At 40.4% G+C, this 24,395-nt stretch overlaps 1 protein-coding gene across 3 annotated transcripts in view; it reads left to right on the top strand.

Moving 5' to 3' along the window:
• Positions 1–10,395: 10,395 nt before the first annotated feature.
• COMMD1 (copper metabolism domain containing 1) overlaps positions 10,396–24,395 on the top strand; it is a 240,780-nt gene continuing 226,780 nt past the window's right edge. For all 3 annotated transcript variants that reach the window (XM_020985485.2, XM_078149537.1, XM_078149538.1), the window contains exon 1: positions 10,396–10,642. In XM_020985485.2, the coding sequence (XP_020841144.1) occupies positions 10,466–10,642 (177 nt within the window). In that variant the 5' untranslated portion in view covers positions 10,396–10,465. The remainder of the gene's footprint in view (positions 10,643–24,395) is intronic.

Genomic DNA, 24,395 nt, shown 5'->3' on the forward strand with positions numbered 1-24,395 from the left:
CCGTGGCGCGCCGGACCCCAGAGCCGCCCCGAGGCGGCACGTGGAGAGCAAAACGTTCTCAAATTGGGGGAGGGAAGAGCGAGACCGGTTATTAAATCAACTGGCGTCGTTCCTAGTCATCTCCGGGCGAGGCGGTCGTGCTAACTGCGTTTAGAAAGGCGCGAGGCGGAGAAAGGCAGGTTCGAGACGCCTTCGTCTGGGCTCCCTCAGGCCCCCACGCATGGAAGGGGCGGGGCCAGGGCTAAGGGACGCTCTGTCGGTTCAGAGGAACCTCTTCGTCTTCTTTTGATGGGGTCCTGATCCCTTGCTGTGGTCTCTTGTATTGGAAGGACAGCAGGGTGGGTTGGCGTTCGTTCCCTTGGGTTGGGTCAGGGTAGCAGTTAGTGATTCCAAGAGTAATCACTAAGCTTCTCTTTATTAAGCGCCCACCACGTGCTGGGGATACAAAGAAAGGGCCAAAGACAGTCCTTACTCTCAGTCAGTAAGCATTTATTAAGCACCTACTGCGTGCCAGCTACTGTGGTAAGTGCTGGGGATACGAAGAAAGGCCAAAGATAGTTTCTGCTTCCAGGGAGGTAACAGTGTGGGTGACAACAGCTAAATTGCTATGTGGAGAAAAGCTAAGTAGAGAGTAAAATTAAGGTGGATTGGGACGAGCTTCCTGGAGAAGGTTAGAGTTTAGCTGAAAGGATGAGAAGGGTATGAAGGAACAGCCAGAGAAAGTGCTCACTTAGAAGACTGAGGGCCAGAACTTAGACGAAGCCAGTGTTATTGTTTCCCAGGTTACATTGAGGGGGGTAAGGTGAAATACTGGCTAGTCTTTACATAGCAATTACAGACACTATTTAGTGCCTTACAAATACCTCATTTGATCCTCCCAGCCCTGGGAGGTAAGTGCTATTATCATCCGCATTTTACACTTGGAACTGACAGGCTCAATGACTTGGCCAAGGTCACACAGCTAGTAAGTATCTGAGGCTGTTTGAATTCAGGTCTTCCTGACTCCAGGCCAGCACCTGAGCTGCCAGGTTATGAAGGGCTTTACACACCAAAATGAGCTTACATATATTTTGTAGTTAGGGAATATTTAGGCTTATCTAGGCATGAGCTATTTTTCCTGTGTACTAGGATCATAGGTTTATAGAGCTTGAAAGAGATCTTGAGGCTTATATAGTCTAACTCCTCTTATTTCACAGACTAGGAAATTTAGGTTAGATGATGTCCAAGTACCGCTGAGATCTCCTGACTATGCTTCCCCAATCCTTCCCTCCACGTGGCCCATTTCTTTTGCCTCTCAGAATCCAATTTAGGCAGTGAGTGTGATGAAGTAAAAAATGGATAAACTTGGAATCAGAAGAAACCTGGGTTTAAATTTAGTTTCTGAAGCTTAGTATCTGTGTAACCATACATAAGTCACTTATCCTCAGTTATCCTGTCTATGAAGTGAGGATACTAATGCTTTTACCATCCATCCCATGGGGATTGTGAGAGAAATGCTTTGTAAAACTTGAAGTATTATGTAAGAGGGATTAGGTAGGAAACCTTGCTGACTAGAACTACTACAAATATTGTTGCCTAATCTCAACTAGGTATTCACTACAGCAAAGTGATTTTTTATACCTCCCTAGTCAGTTCATCATCCCACTCACCACAGTGATTATTCTAAAACTTTTCATCCGCCCACAGCCTCCCATGATAGCTTCTTCTCCTCTCCCCCTGCAGATCTTGCCTCAAACGTAATGTCATTGGTGAACTCCCCACTTCTCCTCTCCTCCTCATCTACATCATTCAGATGTCTTCTCCTGCTATTTCTTTTGCCCCATCACATGAAAAAGTGATCCATCTTGCCAAGGCAAATCCTTATACATGTAACCTTAATTCTGTCCATCCCATCTTCTCCAGCTGATTGTCGCCTGTATCCCTGCTCTTTCACTCCTTAATCCCTATCTACTTACTGTTTCCATGCAACCTACAAACACATCCATGTCTCTCCTATCCTTAAAAAACCTTCATGATCTGACCATGTCTTAGCTATCATCTTGTATCTGACCTCCCTTTCTTGGCTAAACTCTTGGAGAAAGCCATCAACAATTAGTGTCTCTACTTCCTGTCTTTTCTAAACCCTCTGCAGTTTGGTTTCAAACCTCATCATTCAATTGAAACCCTTCAAAGTTACCAATGATCTTTTCCTTGCCAAAATTAATGGTCTTTTCTCAATCTTCATACTTCTTTTCAATCCACATCTTTCTTAACTACTCTGCAGCATTTGACACTGTTGATCACCTTCTCTCTTCTCTCTAGAAGAGAATAAGTATTTTATGCCCTAAATTTTTTGTGGTACTTCTCTTTTCTGGTTCTCCTACCTGTCTGACCTCTCCTTAGTCTCCTTTCCTCAGATCATGTCCAATATCTGTGAGTGCTCCCTCTGCTAAGGGTCTGTCTTGGATCCTCTTCTCCTTCTATACTATCTCTTTTTATTATCTCATCAGCTTTCCTGGGTTAAATTATCATTTCAAAGCAGATGATGCTCATCTATTTATACAGCCCTCACCTCCATTCTCACATTACCAACTGCCTATTTGCACATCTGAAACTGGATATTCCATAGATATCTCAAACTTCATATGTCCAAAACTGAACTCACCATTTTTCTCCTCAAACTTTCCATTTTTCTATACTTCCCAATTACTGCTGGAGGCACCACCATCCTCCCAGTAATTTAATCTTATAACCTCAGTGTTATCTTCAGTTTTTCACTCTTACCCCCTGTGTCCAAGCTGTTGTCAAATCTTGTCAATTCTGCCTTCAAAGCCTATCTTCTACATGTCCCCTTCTCTACTTGCATAGCCACCAGCCTGGTAAAGGCCCTCTTCACAATTGGCCTACTGCAATGGCCTACTGGTTAGCGTCACTGCTTGAAGTCTCTTCCCAACTCCAGTCCCTTCTTTCATCTACCAAAATGATTTTCTTAAAAGTGCAGGCTTGACCATGTCACTGTACTATTCAGTAAACCTCATCGGTTCCCTGTTTCCTCCAGGATCAGATATAAATCTCCTGTTTGGCTTTTAAAACCCTTAGTCTAGTCTATTCACACTTCACTCACTCCTGTAATACAGTGACACTGGTCTTCCTGCTGTTCTTTGCACAGGACACTCTTTTTCCTGACTTTTTTCCTTTTTTTTTGTTTTTTGTTTTCCATGCCTGGAATTCTGTCTCTTCTTACTTCCATCTCTTCTCTGGCTTCCTTCAGGACCCAGCTAAAATCCCACCTTCTATAAGAAGCCATTCTCAACCTTTGATCCACCTTTCCCTCTGAAATTACCTTGTATACAGCTTGTATGTACATAATTATTTGCATGTTGTCTTCACCATTCGAGCAAGCTCCTTGGGAGCCAAAACCATGGTTTTGTCTTCCTATATATCCTCGGTGCTTAGTACAGAACCTGGCACATAGGAGGTACTCAAATGCTTGACTGAGGTAGGTCTGCATTGACTCAAGCACCTTCCATCCCAGTTATACACGCCCAACTCAGCTTAGCCTCTCTGGATCTTAATTGTCCTCCAAGCTTCCATGTTTCTCATTGATTCTTTTCAGACTGAACTAGCAGACACATTAAGTTCAGAATAGAGAACATTACGTGATACATATTACACGTGATTTACCTATTAAGTAGGCAGCTAGGTATAACAATGGATAGAGCACTGGCCCTGGACTCAGGAAGACCTGACTTCATCTTGGGCAAGTCAGTTGACCTCTACGTCAGATTTGTCATCCATAAAATGGGGATAATAACAGCACTGTCAAATCTGAAAACAAATGACCAAAAAGTCACAGAGGTTATGCAATCGCTGTTAACCTGTGTGAGTTCTTTGGTAGTTTCACAGTTATCACAACCACAGTTAACTCCGAAAAACATCAAAGAGCTCACACAGGCTGTTACGACCACAGTTAACTCTAAGAAATAAAATAAAAACAAAAAGCCAAGATGCCAATAGTGGGCATAAAGAGAAAGCTTTCTTTATTCCATTAGAGGAGGGAAACTAGATACGTGTGCCAGGGCCTCCTCTAGAAGGAGACCCACTTTAGTGAGGTCAGATCTTAATACATGTAGCAGTGGCGACACAGTGAGCTATAGCTCTGACAGTGAGGGGTAACAGCAACAGTAAGACAAGTTTGATTCGTAGTAGGGCTTCATGACTGGAACATGGTTCCTGCAGGTATTTGTCTGAGCTCAGGGACCACCTGGGGCTGGTGTGAGAAACATTCTGGGATTTTGTTGTGGCTGAGTTCATCCAGAGGGTGAGTGCAAAGGATTGTTGTTATGCCAAGCTCAGGGCACAGCTTGTTTGCTGGGCCTTACCTCTGGAAAATTGGGTGTCTCCTAACAGTAAAAAGAAAGGAGTAAAAAAAAAAAAAGGTGTGGGCATGGGGATCCTGACAGCACCTACCTCCCAGGGTTGTTGTGAAGATAAAATGAGATAATATGTATAGAGTGCCTTGCAAACCTTGAAGCAAGATATAAACGCTAGTTATTATTAATATAGCGACTACAGTAATGAAAACACAATGTTAAAAGAAAATTAGTTGGCCTTTGATTAATTGTAATGATCTCAACTGTGTTGAAACATATCTCTGGCCTTTCAAAACTGATTGGAATATTCAGCATACCTGATACTCATCCCAATATGGCTGCTACCTCAGTATGTCTCTTGGAGGTTCTGACCTAGGTTTCTAGTTAACCACGTCGTCTGATCAGCACATCAGGGTGAGATATAGCAGTCCCTCACACAACTGGTGATAGCAAAATTTGCTGCAGTTCTTGGTGCATTGAACTTCTCAGCACTCACTGTAGCAAAAGCAGAAACATTTATTACTCTGTACAGCTGCTTTCTTTAGCTGTCTCACATGGGTTACTCTTTCTCAACTGCCCTCCTTCTACCATTTTCCTTGGCTGCTAGATCTTGTCCTCATACTGACTTGGCCAGCTACAAATTTGTTCTGCAATTTTGGCTGGCCCTCACTGCTATATGGCAATCTTTCATTCTTTCATGACTGATTCTGTTGAATTCCCTGCTTTGGTGCCTCAAACCTCTCAAGCTACCTACATTCCCCTATACTATCTGTCAATGTAGGATTTTGCCATCCATAATGCCTCTTTTTCACTACCTCCTTGCAATAGCTTTTGTAATTTACTGTGTTAAAGAACAGAAAACTCTGCTTTAATAACAAGTAGTAGTAAGGTAGTCATTGTGTTCAATTTTAGTTAATTGGGGGAAAAAATCTTTGATGCAAATTTCTCAGATAAGTATCTCATTTGTAAGATATATAAGAAACTGATTAAAATTTATAGGGATAAGAGCCATTCCATAATTGATAAATGGTCAAAGGATATGAATAGGAAATTTTCTTTTTTTTCCAATATGTGTCTTTTGGATATAGATTTCTAATGAAAGGATCAGTTACATTTAGTGGAAAGTTCAGTAAGCATTTGTTAAGCACCTACTTGTGTATAAAGCACTGTGCTAGGTGGGGGGCACACAAAGACAAAAACAAAATAGTTTCTGCCTTCAAGGAGTTTACAGTTTTATTTGGAAAAATAACATGTATGAGGATAAGTTAATACAAAATACATACAAACTAATTTTGAGGTTGAGATGAAAGTTAGAACCCCTAACACTTTAGGGGGGATCAGGAAAGCCTCATGTAAGTAGAAGAGCTTGAGATGAGTCTTAAAGGAAGTTGGAGATTCAAAGACACGGAGATAAGGAAGGAATACATTCCAGACACAAGGGATAACCCACGTAAAGGTGGGAGATGTACCATAAGTAAGCCAGCTTGGCCAGGATATGAGTGAGATTAATGTGAAATTAATCACATAGATGACAAGTAGACTGAAAGGCTTTAAATGCCATACAGAAGCATTTTTATTTTATTCTGTAGGATACACACACACACACACACACACACACACACACACACAGAGCCAGTGAAACATAGAGCAAGGTAATGATGGTCAGATCTATATTTTTCAAGCTATCATTTTGGCAGCTGTATGTAGGATGGGTGAGTGAAAAGAAATTCCCTTAAGTTGCTATGAGCCAACCAACACTGATCATTCAGACTTGGCTCATATTTGTGAGAGTGAATTTACAACTTCTGTGCTTAAAACCTCCCACTGAGATAAACTCAGGTGTAAATATATTCATTCATTACAAAGCAAACAGAAACCTAGGCCAACAGCAAAGAACTGGTGGGAAAAAAACCTACATTTAATTGTAACAGAAAAGGAAATGTAAGACAAACTTTTTCAGCACTTATTCTCCAAATCAGTACATTCTCTACCTCCAGACTCATCCCAGGCATGGGGAGATTTAGGCTTCAATTCAGCATATAGTGAAGCTGGACAACTTCTGTGGCCTACTGGTTTGCTCTGTGGGATCATCAAGATTCTGCCAGGACTTCTGGGTTCAGATATGTGATCATAGTTCTGGCTCATCACCTCTTCCATGTCTTTGAGCACAGTTTTAAGTGCCCCTCTTCCCCCCCATTACACTAATCAGCATCTTTTCCTCATGATGTAGTCCTTCTCTGCTAAACCAACAGTCATTGGAAATGGAAGCCTGAAAATTTCTCCCAATGAATGATTTAATGATGCTGTTTGGGCCCCAGCATTATGGGAAATGGGGTTCTGAGGCCTTCTCCCTTCAGTTATGCATACATTTGCTTCAATATGCAACCGACTGTGTTAGTCTCAAAAATAATAGTAGAATTCCTTGAAGAAGTTGTTGGTTGCTAAGGGTATGACTTATTTTCATACCCTCATTCATATAATGGGGATTTTTTTTTCCTACCTGTAGTCCTTGATGATTCTGTTGTAATGAAATTTAATTTTTTTTTCTCCAATGGATGATACAAATGCATCCCAACACTTGAAGCAAAGCATTATGTTTTTTAAGAAATGTGGACCAAATTAGTATTAAAATATTCACTCAACAAAGATTTGAATGCTATGTATAAGGCCTTAGACACTTACTAGCTGTGTGACCCTGGGCAAGTCACTTAATCCTGTTAACCTCAGTTCCTCGTCTGTAAAAAGAGCTGGAGAAGGGAATGGCAAATCACTCCCATCTCTTTGCCAAAAAAACCCCAAATGGGGTTATGGAGAGTCAGAAACAACTGAAATGAACAATCAATGTACAAAGCATGACCTTGCAAACAAATATAGTTACATAACCTTTGTGTCCTCTGTTTGATTTTTAAAACCTTTTGTAACCTGGCCCATTTCTATTTCCAATTTTCATACACCTTACTCCCTTGTTGACTATATCACAATGGCATCAAATTGTCCCAATGAAACATATTGTAATACAATTTAGTGGAACAGATCATAGCTATCAAAGGTAGGCCCTTTTTTCTTTGATGACTTTCCTGGTCTTAGGCTACTAACAAGAGAGTTGAGCCAGGAGATGGGGTTGAACAAGAACTGGGTTTGTATGTATGTATGAATGCGTGTATACACATACATATATGTGTCAATATTTATGACTGTCCCTGCATTTCAAAGCCAAATTAATATTTCAGATTAGTTTTTATTTTTAATACCTGTCTCTTCTCCCATACATTGCTATGCATAATTGAATTGTAACTATATTATACCTTTCTTAAGCTACACTGTTGGGGTGACACTTCTAATTAGTATGCAACACAAGTATGAGGCAACTTTACTAGAGTTTTAATCTGTGTGAAACAAATGGAACCTTTTGCTAGAGCCATGGAGGCTGCATGAAAAGCTGCTGAGCTAAACTTCTCTGGCTTGAAGTGCAACTCCCCTGGAGGCAAGACCTGGGCTCCCTTTCTACCCCAAGTCACTAAGTACAAGGGAGGGACTTTCTGGGGGAACAACCTTTTCCTGGTAGGCTATATTCTGAAATCCTGAAGGCCCCTCCACCCCCCAAATGAATTTGTACCAGATGTACTTAAGAGCTAATTATGACTCTGCATGATGTAGGAATTTTAGTTCCTGGGGCAAATTTATTTAAGAAAAAAGATGGAGATCTGCTTGTACAGGGTTGCCAGAAAAGTGTTTTCCTCCTCTTTAGATGAGGTTCAGAGAAATCTTTTCCTCCCTATGGCAGCTTGTCCCCTTTTCCTAAAGGGCATAGGACCCTGATATGCCACTGCTTTTTCTGTGAATATCCCTTTACTCAATAAAATGGAAAGCATTTTAAGGTTTCTTGAATAAAACTTTTAATAAGCATATTAACAAATGCTTAACTTTAGCATAGTCCCTGCTGGCATAGTAAAAAATTAACTTACCGTTGAAAGGTCCTATTGAGACCATTGGGTACACAGAAGGTTTGTGATGATATTGTTATTGCATACAGATGAATATTTAAATTATGATAAACTTGTGTTTTTCAATATGTACAAAAGAGTAAACAGAAAAATATTTAACTAAAATATTAATTATTAAACATTAATCAAATTCTAGATAGATACCAGAAGTGGAATGAAAACTGTCTTACTGATTTTTTTCCCCATGTAACTATTCTGGTTTAATTACAACTCAGGCATAATCTTTGATATTATATTTTATATTAGCCCCAAGCTTTGTTTACTTAAATTTCTTTGGATCTTTTGTTTTTTCATTAGTTTCATGACATTCCAGAAATTTTAATATATTATTTCATTATCATTCTTTTTCAAATAATTAGAGATTTCTTCCTTGATCTCAGTAAGTCATTATGAAACTTCCACTTATACCTGTATCTTTTGCTTATGTTCTTTGTATTAATATTTTTATTGCATTAAGATCTGCAAAGTTATGTCTATTTTTTAAAACATTTATAGTTTTTTTTAATGAATGAATGAAATAAAAGCATTTATTAGGTGCTTACTATGTTCCAAGCACTGGGGTAAGTCCTAAGAATACAAATACAAAAGCAAAGACAATCATTGCCTTCAAGGAACTTTTACTTTGGTAGGGGAAGACTATACATATTTGAGACAGATGGCCCAGTGGGGTATTTTGGTTTGGTTAGTGATAACTGAGTGGAGCCATAGCAGAGTTAATTGATAACACCCTTCCCAGGAGCAATGAGAGAGCTGATCTGATTATGGCTCCAGAAATGGAAAGCTTGGGATGAGGTTTTGGTATATTGAGACAGGAGGTACAAGTAGTCCAACTTGGCAACTGGTGAGGAAGTAGTTTGGGAGCTAAGTGAATCAGGGTTGGAACCAGGGTCAGATGTATTGGGTGAATGAAGCAACCACTCGTCAAGATGGTGAATCCCCAGTTAACAAGCACTTATTAAGTGCCAATTACTTGCTAGGCACTATGTGCTAAAGGGCATACAAGGAAAGGTAAAACACAAAGTCTTTGTTCTCAAGGAGTTTGGTCTAACTGGTGAGGGCCTTTGTACAGTCTATTTTTGCAAAGGTAGTAGGTACTGAGGTGGTGCTGATGATTGGTATATTCTCTAATGTTCTTATTTGTAAGAAATGTCTTTTAACTCTAAATTATCCAAGTTTTTGTTCTCTCTTCCCTTTTACCTGTGAGATTTGTCCGGCTTTGAGACATACTAACATGTCGTTTTTTTGAAATTCGGTCAGCTACTCTTTTATGAATTTAGATAATGCCATTTCAAGTCAACAAGCATTATTAACCATCAATGTGCTAGGCACAGAGAGCAATGCTCTGGGGATAAAAAGAAAGACAAAAATAGCCCTTGCTTTCAGGGAGCTCGTAGTGGGGGGGGCGGGGTAGGGAACAAATAGCTAAGTTTTACAAATAACATTTCATTTTACAATAATAATGAGGGAAATAACATGCGAAAAGATTAACAACATGAAACATCCAATTATATGTCGAGACTATCTTCAATTTTTTTGTATAGATTTTATATCAATTTATTACTATATATAAATTGGAGCTCTCAATCTGTACTCACCTAAATGTCTATGCACACATATACAGATACATACCTAGACACACATACAGGATAAATTGGAGATAACCTCAAGCTATACACACATACGATAGATTAGAGATGATGTCAGGGGAAGACATATGGTGCCATTTCGTGCATTAACATATTGATCAATGATTTTTTTTTCCATCAGAGACAAGGTTTATTAAAACACTGGTTGAGGTGGGCGAGATTTCAAAAATCCGCCGATCAGTCATTTCTTTAAACCAATACGTAGTGGTTTCCTAGTTCCACTTTCTTGGTATCGTGAAATTCTATTTTATTTTGTCAGAATTGCGGCAATTCCAGCTCCTTGGATTCACGTGACAACAATCCAACTTTTGTTCCAGCCCAAGGGGGCGGAGGGGAGGGGTTGGGGCAGTGAGTGCAAAGCCGCCCTGGGCCTGCAGGTGGCGCTACAGTCTCCCCCGCCCTCTCGGCCGCCGTTGCTTACAACCGGGTGCTCAGCAGGCGAGAAGCGGAACGAGCTGTCGCTATGGCGGGCGAGCTCGAGAGTTCCAAGTCCCTGAGCGGCCTGTTAAGCGGCCTGGCCCAAAGCACCTTCCATGGGCACCCAGGTATCACGGAGGAGCTACTGCGGAGCCAACTTTACCCGGAGGTACCCCCAGAGGAATTCCGCCCTTTCCTGGAGAAGATGCGGGGGCTCTTGAAGGTATCCGCTCCCGTCCCGCCCCGCCCCGCCCCGCCCCTCTCGGCTCCTCCCTCCGTCCCGGCAGCGCTGAGCGCTTGGGCAGAAACCCTCCGCTCCGCGCCCCGCCGTGCGGCGCCTGCACGTGTGGCACGACGGTGGCCCCCGACCCCGGGCTTTTCAGCGGGCCTGCGCAGCGAGGTCTTGGCTCTCCTACCGCTTCCGGTTCCAGGGGCGCCTGCTTCCTGTCTTTGAACACCAATAACTTATTCCCTCCCTTATTTTATTTTTCAGTGAACGAACATTTCCTTTTGTCACTAACGCTTAGCTCAGTGCCTGGCACATACTAGGTGCTTAATAAATGCTTGCTGACTGGACACCCAGTTAAAAAGACAATACCCATGTAAGGAATACCCATAGTTAAGCCTAGGTGAATCCTCCAGTACCCCCACCCTCCCTCTGGACGGGAGACGTCCCCGCCCTCCGACACTCCCACCTCCCAGGTCCCTGGAAATGGCACCAGTTATTCCCCACCCCCCACCCATGTCAAGCAAGGTCAGCCCAGTGTAGACAAAATGAGCGAGATTATTGCAAGAGATTAGTATGGGGGCAGTTAGATGGCCTAGTAGATAGAACATTAGGCCTGGAGTCAGGATGACTCATCCTTATGAGTTCAAATCTGGCTTCAGACACTTATACTAGCTGTGTGACCCAGGGCAAGTCACTTAGCCCTGTTTGCCTCAGTTTCCTCATCTGTAAAATGAGCTGGAGAAGGAAATGGCCAACCACTCCAGTATCTCTGCCGAGAAAACCCCAAATGGGGTCATGAAGAGTCAGACTCAACTGAGAAACAACCGAACAACAACAAAAGTTTAGAGAGCAAATTTAAGCTATTAAGGAGGAAAGAGTGGATGACAGAATTGGCCAGATATGAGTATTTACCCCAGGAATTGGTGGGTGGCCTGCAAGCAGTAGATGATCACCTGAAAATATCCCCTGTGGAGCCTCTTTAGTATGTGTTGAGGTAGTCTAGTAACCGGGGTTCTTAACCTTATTTGGGAGGAGTCATAGATAACTTTTGGCATTCTAGGGAATCCTGTGAACCTCTTCTCAGAATAGTATTTTTAAATGCATAAAGTAAAATGAATAGGATTGCAAAGGAAATGAAGTATATTGAAATATAATTTTCAGAATATAAAAAAAAAACAACCCAATAAGTTGTTGGACCTAAGGTTAAAAATGCAGATTCATCACTCAACAAGTCATTTAGCATTTACAATGTGCCAGGCACTATGCTAAGGGCAGAAGATATTGAGAAAGGCAAAAATAGTCACAACCCTCCAGAAGCTTACATTCAAATGGGGGAGAGAATATGTAATTAACTAGGTGCATACGCGTGTGCAGAAGACATGGAAGAAGGTACCAGTATCTGGGGATGGTGTAGGGGGAGTAGGATTTGATCTGAGTCTTTTTTTTTTTTTTGGTGAGGGCAGTTGGGATTAAGTGACTTGCCCAGAGTCACACAGCTAGTGAGTGTTATATATCTGAGGCCACATTTGAACTCAGGTCCTCCTGACTCTAGGGCCTGTGCTTCATCTGCTCTGCCACCTAGCTGCCCCTGATCTGAGTCTTGAAGGAAGCCAAGACAGTCCTTTTTACAAGCCTTGAGGCACAGTATGAAATTAGAGACTAGATAAAAAACAGTCACTTGAAATATATTTACTCTTTGGATGAGACTTCATTGAAACTCATTTTGCACTAGCTAGTTGTATACTTGAAAAAGGCAGTTCAGTATCTTTGAAAAGGTGACTGTGTTACCCTTGTACTAAAAGAATATCCATACCACAGTTTTGCTTGAGATTGAACTGGCAGGAGGTACTTTCTTTTTCCTTCTCTTTCTCTCTTTCTTTCTTTCTCTTTCTTTCCCTTCCTTCCTTCCTTCCTTCCTTCCTTCCTTCCTTCCTTCCTTCCTTCCTTCCTTCCTTCCTTCCTTCCTTCCTTTTTTCCTTCTACTTTCTGAAATGCCATCATTAGTAATCTAAATGATTAAACACAAAGCTCTATTTAATATCATCTGAACCCAGAAGAAAGTTTGTTACCTTCCTAAACCTAGCAATTTTCCCTTCAGTTCTCAACTTCTGTAAATGGCTCCACTATCCTCCCAGGTATCCTTGCTTGAATTTTTAGAGTAGTCTACCTCTTTCCATCACTTTCTCTCAGACAGCACAATATGGTGGAAAGAATGCTTTAGTTGGAATTGGGAGACCTGCTTCTTGTTATTTAGTTATTTTCAGTCGGGTCTGGCTCTTCATGACCCAATTTTAGAGATACTGGTGTAGTTTGCCATTTCCTTCTCCAGCTCATTTTACAGATGAGGAACCAAATAGGGTTAAGTGACTTGCCCAGGGTTCCACAGCTAGTAAGTGTCTGAGGCCAGATTTGAACTCATGAAAATGAATTTTCCTGACTTCAGGCCTGGCAGTCTATCCACTTTACCACCTAGCTGCCCTGTCTCTGCCACCTGCTAGCTGTTTGACCTTATACATATCACTTAACCTCTCTGGGATTCAATTTCCTCTTTGGTAAAATGGGGATAATAATTATATCACCTTTCTCAACCTCGTCCCATGGTAACTAGGGTTGCTATTAGAAAAGTGCTTTGTGAAGCTTAAAACATTATATAAATATAAATTATCATCAGTGTTAAGTTGTATCTTTTCTGTCTTTGAAAGCTTTTACATTGGTCCCGTTTTTCTACATTCTCACTAACACCACTCTCCTATTTACTTCTCACCTGGATTACTGTTTTGGGAACCTAACTGATCTCATGCTCTTATACGTCCAGTCAATCCACAGGGAGCAAAGTTTAGTGGGTAAAGTGTTTAACTTGAAGTCAGAAAGCCCCAGATTCAAATTTGGATTGTGCTATTTCTTAGCTGCATAATCACATATGCATCCTAAAGATGCTTTATATAAATGTCATCTATTATTGTCCTACCCACTGTGCCCATATTAACCTTCTTCAAGTGCAGCTCTAGCTGTCACCTCCTGTGATGAACTTTCAGAGTACTATATTATGTATATGTTATATTTTTGAGGTAGAATAAACTTTAATTTCATTAGGGCAGAGGAGGAGGAGACGTAGTCCATATTGTACTTTCTAGTTCACGATTTTATATAGAGAAAAATGTAAGCTGAGCTAGAAGATAGTAAGATTTCCTGATTTCTGAGTAGAAACAACGTAATAAGACTTCTTCATTTTCTAGTAGAGTGATGGTGAGAATGTGGAGGAGACCAAATATAAGAGATGTTCAGAAATAAAAATGATATAACTTAACAACTGATAATAATTTACGTTTATATAGTATTTTAAGGTTTACAAGGCACTTTGCTCACAGTAATCCTGTGGTTATTGTGGAATAAGGCTGAAATCAGGAAAATAAAATCAAGAGTGAGTGCAAATATGTTATAATGATATTTACCCCGAAGTTGGGGGGAAAGGGTGACAGGATTTAAATGGAACATTGATGGAATCTTGAAGGGCCAAGCTGCGTCTGGGGAACTATAACTTAAAAGTGAAATACTGTCCAGTTTGGATCTCAGCAGTGAAAACAGTGGGTAGAGTCCTTAACTTTGAGTCAGGAAGACCTGCTTCTGACGTTTACTAGTTTTATGATCATGGACAGTCATTTAATTTCTCTAACATCAGTTTCTTCATCTTTACCCAGGGTGGTTGTCAGGCTCAGGTGATATCTCTGTATAAAACACTTTATAATCTTTAAAGTACTTGGTAAATATCAGTTATTACTAATGTAATTAATAGTAAAATTTTAATATTAAAGAGGGACTGTGATTTTGTAATCCTTTTTCAAATTAGCAGATGGTCTACAAAAATTGCTGTGACTGAAATTGTTTTCCCAGTGACTGATCAACTTGGTGATAAGCATTTATCTAGGTTGGCAGCAAACCATTCTAGCACAGGAGCCATGCTTCAAGCCTTTCTAGCTTAGTAGGAGCTGCTCACCTGAGCGTATGCTTTTCTGGCTCTACTTTTAGGAGCCAGGGTCACCTTTATTCCACAATGAAACTCTAGATCTTAGTGGATGATAGTAACATCTCACTTGTATATTCCAGTGACTTCCCTCTGTCATTTATTTCCTATGTATCTCCAATAAAACAATGCACTTTTCCTCCTAGTACCTTTGAAGTACAGGTATTGTCTTCATTTTACAGATGAGTAAGTTAGAAGGTTAAACGCCACACACCTAGTAAGCATCAGAGCCAGGACTGGAGCCAGGTCTTCCAAATCCAGATCAAATGCGCTTTCCACTATGCCATCCAGCCTTCTTATTACCTTACCTTGTTTTATTATGTCTGAATGCGTACATTCTCTTCTCTCTCATGAAAAAGCCCCAGAAAATGCATTCTTAGGGTCTTCTTTATGCGACAATGGGAAGGAGGGGAATAGATTCTGTTAACTGGGCACCAAGATAGGGTGGCAGTAGCAGAAGAAGTGGGTGATATAAGGACTTGAGGACTATAGATTGCCAAACATGGGGATATAGGCTAGCTGAGAGATTGAAGAATATTACGGGTCAAAGTTCTTCAAGTAGGGATTTGGTGATAAGGAAATGGTTAGAATTATAATAAGGAAAGGAGAAGTTGCTGGGTTCAAAGACAAAGGCCCTTCAGACTGGTTCCAAGTAGAGTGGCCAGCTGGTGCCCCCAGGAAATGAATCCAAGGCAAGGGCTTGCTTTTGATACCCCTTTCAGTGATTTCCCATTTCCTGTCAAGTTAAGCCTAAACTCTAACCTGGCATTCAAGATCATTCCTTGTGGTTCCAATTTATTTTTGCATACTTCTTTCATATTATTCCTCTTGACATAGCCACAGACCTTGTATTCTAGACTAATTGGATTACTCATCATTCCAGAAACATGCCTCCTGTTTTCTTGTGTCCACTTGTGTTCCATCTGCCTATAATACTGTCTTTTCCAACTGTGCCTAGAGAGAAAGATCCATGCTACCTTTAAGGTGCAATTCAAGTGCCACCACTTCCATGAAACCTTCTTTGTTCCTCTTCAACAGAAGTAATGTCTTATTTTTCTGAACCCTTATAACATGGCACTTACAGTCTGTCTTTTATCGTAGTCTCTTGTGTTTATCTTGTTTCCCCCTATTAGACTTCCAGCTCATTGACTGTAGGGTTGTAATGCAGAACATTATTTTGCCATTTAGATAGTAGGGCCCTTTAAGCCACGGAAAGCAAAAGTTGGCGCTTAATCTTGCCCCAGACTCTTTCCTCCTAAATCTAAACAATAGTGAAATGTACTCTTGCATAGCTCAGCATAGCCCGTACCTCCAATGCAAATGAATAAGAAAGCTTGCAATATAATTGCTTTAGATAATTATGTTTATACCAGAGACCAGGACACCTGGTCTAGTTTGTGTGATCTCTGACCTGTAATGATGGGGTGCTTGGGTGCTTGTGCTTGTACTTGTGCCCCAATTTCTCCCTAGTCTCAGAAACAGTCTCTGACAACCACTCCTCAGCCCAAGGACACTGTGCCTAGCAATTATTCATGCATGGGCCTCAGCATGACCCTTATCTCTCTCCCTGGTACAGCTACACAGAGCTGGGCTGCTCAGGCCCCAGCCCTCAGATCATGTCTCTGGAAGCCTCCCAATTCCTTAGTAAGTTCCTGTGTTGTGAGAAAGCTTTCCCTTGTTGCAGAGCATTCTTTCATCAAGACAGAGGAAGAGCCCAAGGATTCTTCCTCCTACCAGACTCCAAAGATCCATCCCCCTCCCTGTCCGGTATACTCCCTGTACTTTCCCATCCATAGCCCCAAAGACACCTGCACCTTTGGATTACCTCATCTGTGTTCTTGGCATTTCTTTCCCATGCTCTTTTCCATATAAACCCTAGCTCGACTCCTGATCAGGGCTGCTTGATTTGGATGTGCATACCCCTTGCAGCCGCGCGCTAATAAATCCACATTTTAAATTATGTCTGGGTCTCGCTCGCTGATTTCTCGGTACAACAGGGTCTATGTCTTTATGTCCTCCACAGGGTCATTCACTGTGCTTAGCCCAGTGTTTTACATAAAATAGGCACTGTTGAATGAATGAAAGAACATTATTATATAACAAATATCCTCCAAAATGTTAATTTGTTAGTCCATAAATTCTTTATTAGGGAAGAGAGGTGTGCAGTACATGGAGTCCTGGATCTGGAGTCAGGAAGACTCATCTTCTGGCCTCAGATACTTACTATTTGTGTGACCTTGGGCAGGTCACTTAACCCTGTTTGCCTCAGTTTTCCATCTGTAAAATGAACTGAAGAAGGAAATGGCAATCCACCTCACTGTTTTTTGTCAAGAAAACTCAAGTGGGGTCACAAAGAGTCAGAAACGATTGAACAACAAGAAATTATTTATTGGGATGGCTAGTAGAAAATAAATACGAGTAATGGAAATTTAAATTTAATACCAGCTTAAAGAAATCTCACTAACTTGCCTTTCCCAAAAATCTGGCAGGAGGAAAGGAACAAATTAATAATGTTTCAAATTTTATGTTGTAGTGTGGTGCAATTGAAAGAGCTCTTGTTTTGAAGTCAGTGAACATGAGTGAGTAAAAATTGCAGCTGTGCTATTTACTTACTACCTTGGTGATTTTGGATAAACACCTTCATTCTTCTGGGCCATAGTTTCTTTATCTGTAAAATGTGGGATATTGGCTATCATAGGATCATGGCTTTAGAGCAGAAGGGAATCCCAGGGGTCACCTAATCTAACCCTCTCCTTTTAATCAGTAAATATTATTAAGCACCAACACCAACTATATGCTAGGTACTGTGCTAAGTGGTGGAGATTCAAAAAGAAGCAAAAGACAATCCCTGCCCTCAGGGAACACACAGTCTAATGGAGGGGACAACATTCAAACAAATATATTCAAAGCAAGCTACAATATAGGATAGATTACAAGATACAATACAGGATAAACAGGAAATGATTGAGAGAAAGAAGGCATTGGAATTAAGAGAGATTAGAGAAGGCTTCTTGAAGGAGGTGGAATTTTAGTTGGGATTTAAAGGAAGCCAGGGAGGTCAGTGGTCAGAGCAGAGGCTGGAGAGCATTCCAGGCATAGAGGAAGGATACCCAGAGCCTAAAGATGGTCTGACTTGTTCATGGCCAGTGTCACTGGATCTAAGAGGTTGTGTAGAGATTGAAGTGGGGAAAGCCTCGAGGCAGGGAGACCCACCAGCAGGGTATTGCAGTAATCAAGGTGTAAGGTGATGACGGCCTGTAGGCAGTGTGGGAGTGGTAGTATCAGAGGATAGAAGGAGAGGGTTTGAGAGATGTTGCAGAGGTGAAATTGATAGGCCTTGGCATCGGCTTGGATATAGAAGGTGAGAGATAGTGATGAGTCCAGGATAACCCCTAAATCGTAATCCTGAGGGGAGTGGGAGGATGGTGTTGCCCTTTATGGTAATAGGGAAGGTAGAAGGAGGTAGATTTTAGGGGAAAAGATAATGAGTTCTATTTTGTACATATTGAGGTTAAGATGTCTATTGGATATTCAGTTTAAGATATCTGAAAGGCAGTTGGAGGTATGACATTGGAAGTCTCCAGAGAGATGGGGGTAGAAGAGGTAGATTTGAGAATCATCAGCATAGAGATGGTAATTAAATCTGTGGGAGCTGATGAGATAGATCACCAAGTGAAGTAGTATAGAGGGAGAAGACAAGAGGACCCAACAGAACATTGAGGGACACCTGTGGTTAGAGGGTGTGATCTGGAAGAAGATCCAGCAAAGGAGACAGAGAAGGAGTGGTCAGATAGCTAGGAGGAAAACCAGGAGAGAAGATTATCTAGGAAGAGAGAATGATCAACAGTGTCAAAGGCTACAGAAAAGTCAAAGAGAATGAGGATTGAGAAAAGACCATTGGATTTGGCAACTAACAGACCATTAATAACTTGGAGAGAGCAGTTTCGGTGGAGTGATAAGGCCAGATTGTAAGGGGTTAAGAAGAGAATGAGAGCAGAGAAATTAGAGGCACCTATTGTAAATGGCCTTTTTGAGCAGTTTAACCAAAAATGGACAGAAGATGTATTTTACAGATGAGGTAGCTGAGGAACAGGGAACTTAAGTTAAGTTACTTGCCCAGTCACATAGGGGTATGATTTGAAGCCAGGTTCTCTGTGTCCAGAGCCAGTGTTCTTTCCACTGTGCCACACTGCCTCCTTCCACCTCCAAATTGATAGAGTGTCAGAATCTCCACATTGTAAGGTATCCAGAGGCCTTGAACAAGACTTCCCCTTTGTAACATACCAGACAAGTGGTCATCCAGCCTTTCCTTGAAGACCTTTCAAAGGTCTTCATGAACCTAATAATGGTTCACATTTATCTAGTCCCTTACAGTTTATAAAGCACTGAAAAAAAACCAAACCTGAATGTATTATATTTTATAGAAAGGAAACTGACCTTCGGAGAGTTAAGGGACTAACCAAGGTCACAAAGGTTAGGAAATAGAGCCCAGGCAAAAATACAGATCAGACCATTAATCACAAGCTTTCATAGTATTTCCCCTATTCTGTCTTTGTTTTCTTCATGTTACTGCCTTTAGTATAACAGAAGCACAACAGTTTGACCTGGAGAATATTGGTTTTTTTTGGCTAGGTAATGGGGTCAAGTGACTTGCCCAGGGTCACACAGCTAGTAAGTGTTATATATCTGAGGCCAGATTTGAACTCAGGTCCTCCTGAATCCAGGGCCGGTACTCTATCCACTGTGCCACCTAGCTGCCCCTGACCTGGAGAATATTAAGGCAAGCACAGGGGAAAAGTTGGTCCTGGAAGAGTTTAACTGCTGAAAAGCATGAGCTCATATATGGAATGAGGGGCTCAGGATAATGTGTGACTGCTTTTTTTGTTCAGTCTTTGGGTCATTGGTAGCACCCTCTGATATACCTACAGAGTTGGCTGTCCCTCAGGCACGAATGAAATGTCTTTTTCTCTTGGGTATGGATTCTGGTGAGATGTTTGAGCTGCTGTTTGGATTTATGTCATTGCTGAGACTGTGGGTTGATGCTAGGGTGCTCCTGAGAACTACCAAAACAACTACTGGAAGTTACCTTTCAGAGGAAATGCCACATTATCACAGTAGTGGAGATTTTTAAATCTGGAAAGGATCTTAAAGGCCATCAAGACTAGCCTCCTCATTTTGCAGATGAAGAAACAGAGCTGTAACGTAAGTTTCAGTGACTGGCATGGGTTCACACGCGTAAGTATCTGACGTAGGGAATTAATCTCAGATCTTTCTCATTCCAAGTCTGGTACTCTCTCCATTATAACATGCTGCTAATTGACATGTTTCTGAGAATATCAATAAAATGAGTAAAACATGTTACTATGTGATATTAGTTCCAACTATTAAAATCAGTATTCTTCTGGTGATATGTGACTACAAGTCATAGAAAGCTGTGGTATCCTAAGAATGTAAGTTCAAGACCAATCAAAGGATGTGCAGAGGCACACGGCAGAAATCATAGGCTATAACATCATTAGTGAGAAATTAGACAGGAAAATAGAGTAAAAGATGTCCTCAAAAAGGTATGAACAGAAAAAATACGATGGTCACATGGTAAACATGAGGGATAACCAGTGGACAGCTGATGTGCTCCTCTGTTATCTCCCCAACATGAAGAAAATGTAAGGAGGGACCCTAGCGTGTTGGATGGATCCCCTAAGGTGAACTTATGGGAAGACCATAGAATCATAGCTTTAGAAGTAGAAGGGGTCTTAGATCCATTTCAACTCCTTAATTTTATGGATGGGGAAACTCAAGTTTAGGGTTTAAATGATTGCTCAGTCATATAGATAGAAAGTGTCTGAGACAGGATTTGAGCCTGGGTATTCCTAACTCCAAATCCAGCATTCTGTCTCATGGATGAGAATTGCATAGATATACAAGTGTGGAAGGAATTGATGGAGTTTGTTTTTCTTAGGCGGGAAGAAACATCATTTCATGGAATATTTGGTCATTTCATCTGCTTATGATAAGTTTTTACAGAAAGACTACATGAGAAGAATTCAAGTCATAATGCATATATTAAGGACCTATTATATGCCAGATATCACTTCCCTCATTTCTGGGGATACAAAAATAAAAATCAATTAGTAACTGCCCTTAAGGAGCTTCTGTTCTTCTGGGTGTGCGTGTATGGGGACGATATGTTTTCCAGATAAATAAATATAAGATGGATACAAACTAAATTCTAAGTAATAGATTATGGACATTAGGAAAAGTCTTGTGCAGGTGTTAGTGCTGAAGGTGAGCATTGAAGGAAGCTGGAATTTCAAGAGGTAGTTGGTGAGAAGGGCGAGCATTCCAGGAATGGGTTACAGATTGGGCAAAGGCAAAGATTTAGGAGATAGAATTTCTTGTTCATTAAATAGCAAATAGGTCGGTTTGTGTATATCACAGAGTATGAGAAGGAGAGCAGTATGAAATCAATGTAGAAACCTAGCTGAATGCAGATTATGAAGGACTTTAAATGCCAAGCAGAATAGTTTTCAATTTTATCATAGAGGCAGTAAGGAACCACTGATGCTTCTCAAATAGAATAGTGATATGGAAGGATGTGCTTTAGGAATTTCATTTTGGTTGCTATGTGGAGAATAGATTAGAAAGAAGAAAGACTGGAGGCATGGAGACCAATTAGGAGGCTTTTGCAGTAGTACAGGCAGTAGTGATGAGGGTGATGAGGTGGTGGTTGTATAAGTGTAGAGAATGGTTTGAGTGTAAGAGGTGTGGTGGAGGTAGAAGTAGCAAGGCTTGGTGACTAACTGAATATGGAATGGGAAAGTGAAGATGATTTGGGGTTGGGAATCTGGGTAGCTGAAGAATGGTGGTGCACTTGGTAGAAATAGAGATGTTAAGAGACAGGTTTCATGTAATAAATAATTCTGTTTTTGACATCTCAAGTTTCAGATCCTTATGAGATGTTTAGGTGGAGAAATCTGTCAGGGAGCTGGTGATGAAGGGCCAGAGAGAGAGAAAGAGAGATGGGGAATATACATTTGTGTGTGTTTGTGTCTGTCTGTATGTATCATCTCTATATGCATAGAGATAACTGATCCATGGGAATTGATGAGATTAGGTAGAGACAGTGTTGAGAGTAGAGTGCCCAGTATATACTTCTTGAGTATGCCTACACTTAGGGGGATAAACATGAATGATGATCCAGCAGTGGAGATAAGATTGAATGGGTCATAAGGTAGGATAAGAAGGGAGACAGAGAAGTGTCATGAAAAACCATGGAGGAGACAGTATCTCAGAAAGGTGGTCTGTAGTATCAAATACTGCAGAATGATCAAGAAAGATGAAGACTGAGAAAACTCCATTGCAATTAAGAGATTGTTGGTAACTTTGGACAAGGAAGTTTCAGTCAAGTGGGCTTGGAAGTTGGATTGTAAGGGATTGAGAAATGAGATGTGAGAAAGTGGAGTCAATGATTATCAACAGTTTTTTTTCAGACTTTGGCAGTGAAAGAGGATTAATGTAGGATGATAGCTTTGGAATATGGTTTATATGCTAATATCTGTGGAGAAAAAAGAGGTAGATAAATTATGTGAAGATCTTAATATGATCCTCCAAATTAAATCAGTTTGGTGATTTCAATGCAAAGGGGGAAATAGGTAAGAAAGGACAAAAAATTGTTGAAAAATATGGTTCAGGAGTAAGGAATAAGAAAGGCCAAAGACAGGAATATCATGCCTGCACATCATAAATCCTTTTTTTGAGAAAAAAGTCAGATACTGGACATGGCAAGCACTGAATAATTACAAAAAAAAAAGAAATTTGTAACATTTTAATGGACAGGAAATTATACCTTATTGATATGGAAATAATTGCTGAATTAGTTATCCATATACAGTTAGACCAAGTTATTAGAGCAAAGATCAAAATTAATGCAAAGCTAGAAGGAAGAGAAAAAATGAGAAACAGATATGGTAGACAATTAAAACAACTCCAAACCGACCTATTTAAAGATGTTGTTATTACCAGAAAGTAAAAAGATAATAAAACATATAACAAGTAACTATATAGAGGTGATATGTTATCAGAGTAATGAATAAAAAAAGCCGAGTGAGAATGAGGGAAGTTCGTTGCTAATATTCTTATAGCATTATGAGGAAGCAAGGAAGGCGCTTAGCCCATAGAGTGGATTCCCTGTGGCAAGTTTATGGAAGGATATGTACAAGCGTAGTATGGGCAGGCTCGGATGGGTTTGTGATCTGTGTCATTGAAGGAGCATTCACATGAATGAGATCTCTCTATTTCTATATTGAGTATGTGAATATTGATGCCATAAAAATGGGAAATGGATAGAGGGGAGGAAGAAGAGAAAGGAACTAAGCATTTATATGGTGTCTACTATGTGCCAGGCGCTGTGCTAAGCCCTTCTTACAAATACCTCATTTGATCTCACTTGATCCTCACAACAACCCTGTGACATAGGTGCTATTATTATTATTCCCATTTTACAGTTGAAGAAACTGAGGCAAACAGGTGATTTGCTCAGGGTCTCTGAACTAAGTGTCTGAGGCTGGAATTGAACTGGAAAGTTTAACTGATGTAAATCAGTTGCTAAAGTGAGGAGATCAAAGGAGCCTAAAAACATCTTCTTTAATGAACATTTGACTTTCCAAGTGAAGAGGTGTGGTAGTCAATGGCAACACTGTTTCTGAATACAATTCCTTTGTAAAATCTTATGGGGAATGATGAACAACATCACTTCATACACTAGCAAGAAGTGCTAGAATGAAAAAGCATTTTAAGGACCAAACTAAGCAAAATCATCTGAAGGGAAATTTCAGCATGAAACTGGAAGGAAGATAACAAACAAATGAAAGGTGGAACATAACCCCAAAGATTTTGTAACAAACTCTTCATTGTCAAGGACAGTGAAGTCGCTGCATTTGGATTCTAACATAAAAGTCCTGTTTGTATTTGTAGAGGAAGTAGAAATGAATTAAAGATGGAACTAAATATAGGAAAAGCAGTTGGTCTAAATCGAGTGGAGGTCTATACTAAAGGCAACACGGTTTTAAGCTTGTTATTTTCAAGGTTTCTAAGGTAGGGGAAGACAGTAACGGCAAAAAGGAAATATCAGACTTAATCATTACCAGAAAAAGGCAACTGGGGGAATATTAATAACAATTAATTAACTAATTAACAGGACATTATGCTAGGTGCTGGAGATACAAAGAATAAAATGAGAAGTTAAAAAATGAAATAGTTCTTTCTCTTAAAGCACTTATATTCTATCAGGGGAATCAGTATATACCTATGTAAAAATATACAGAATGAATACAAAATAAATACAAGGTAGTTAGAGAGAGAAGGCTATAGTAGTTGAGATCAGGAAAGACTTTATATAAAAGGTGATACTGAGTTAAGACTTGAAAGAAGTGATGGATTCTTTGAAGTAGATGTTATAAAGGAGTACTTTTCAAGCATTCAGGATAGCCAGTGCAAAGGTACATAGATGGGATATGGCATGAGGGATATTAGAAACAGAGAGGTCAGCTTGGCTGAATCATAGAATATGAAGAAGGGAATAATGTACAATGTGACTGGAAACATATGTTGGAGCCAAGTCGTGAAGGGCTTTAAATGCCCAACAAAGTTTGCATTTTATCTTTGAGGCAACAGCGGGCTAGTGGAATTGACTGGGCAGGGGAATGATTTAAAGGAAGATAATTTTGG

This window comes from Phascolarctos cinereus, unplaced genomic scaffold (assembly GCF_003287225.1).
Source record: "Phascolarctos cinereus isolate Bilbo 61053 unplaced genomic scaffold, phaCin_HiC Scaffold_2;HRSCAF=192, whole genome shotgun sequence".
Taxonomy (NCBI): Eukaryota; Metazoa; Chordata; class Mammalia; order Diprotodontia; family Phascolarctidae; genus Phascolarctos; species Phascolarctos cinereus.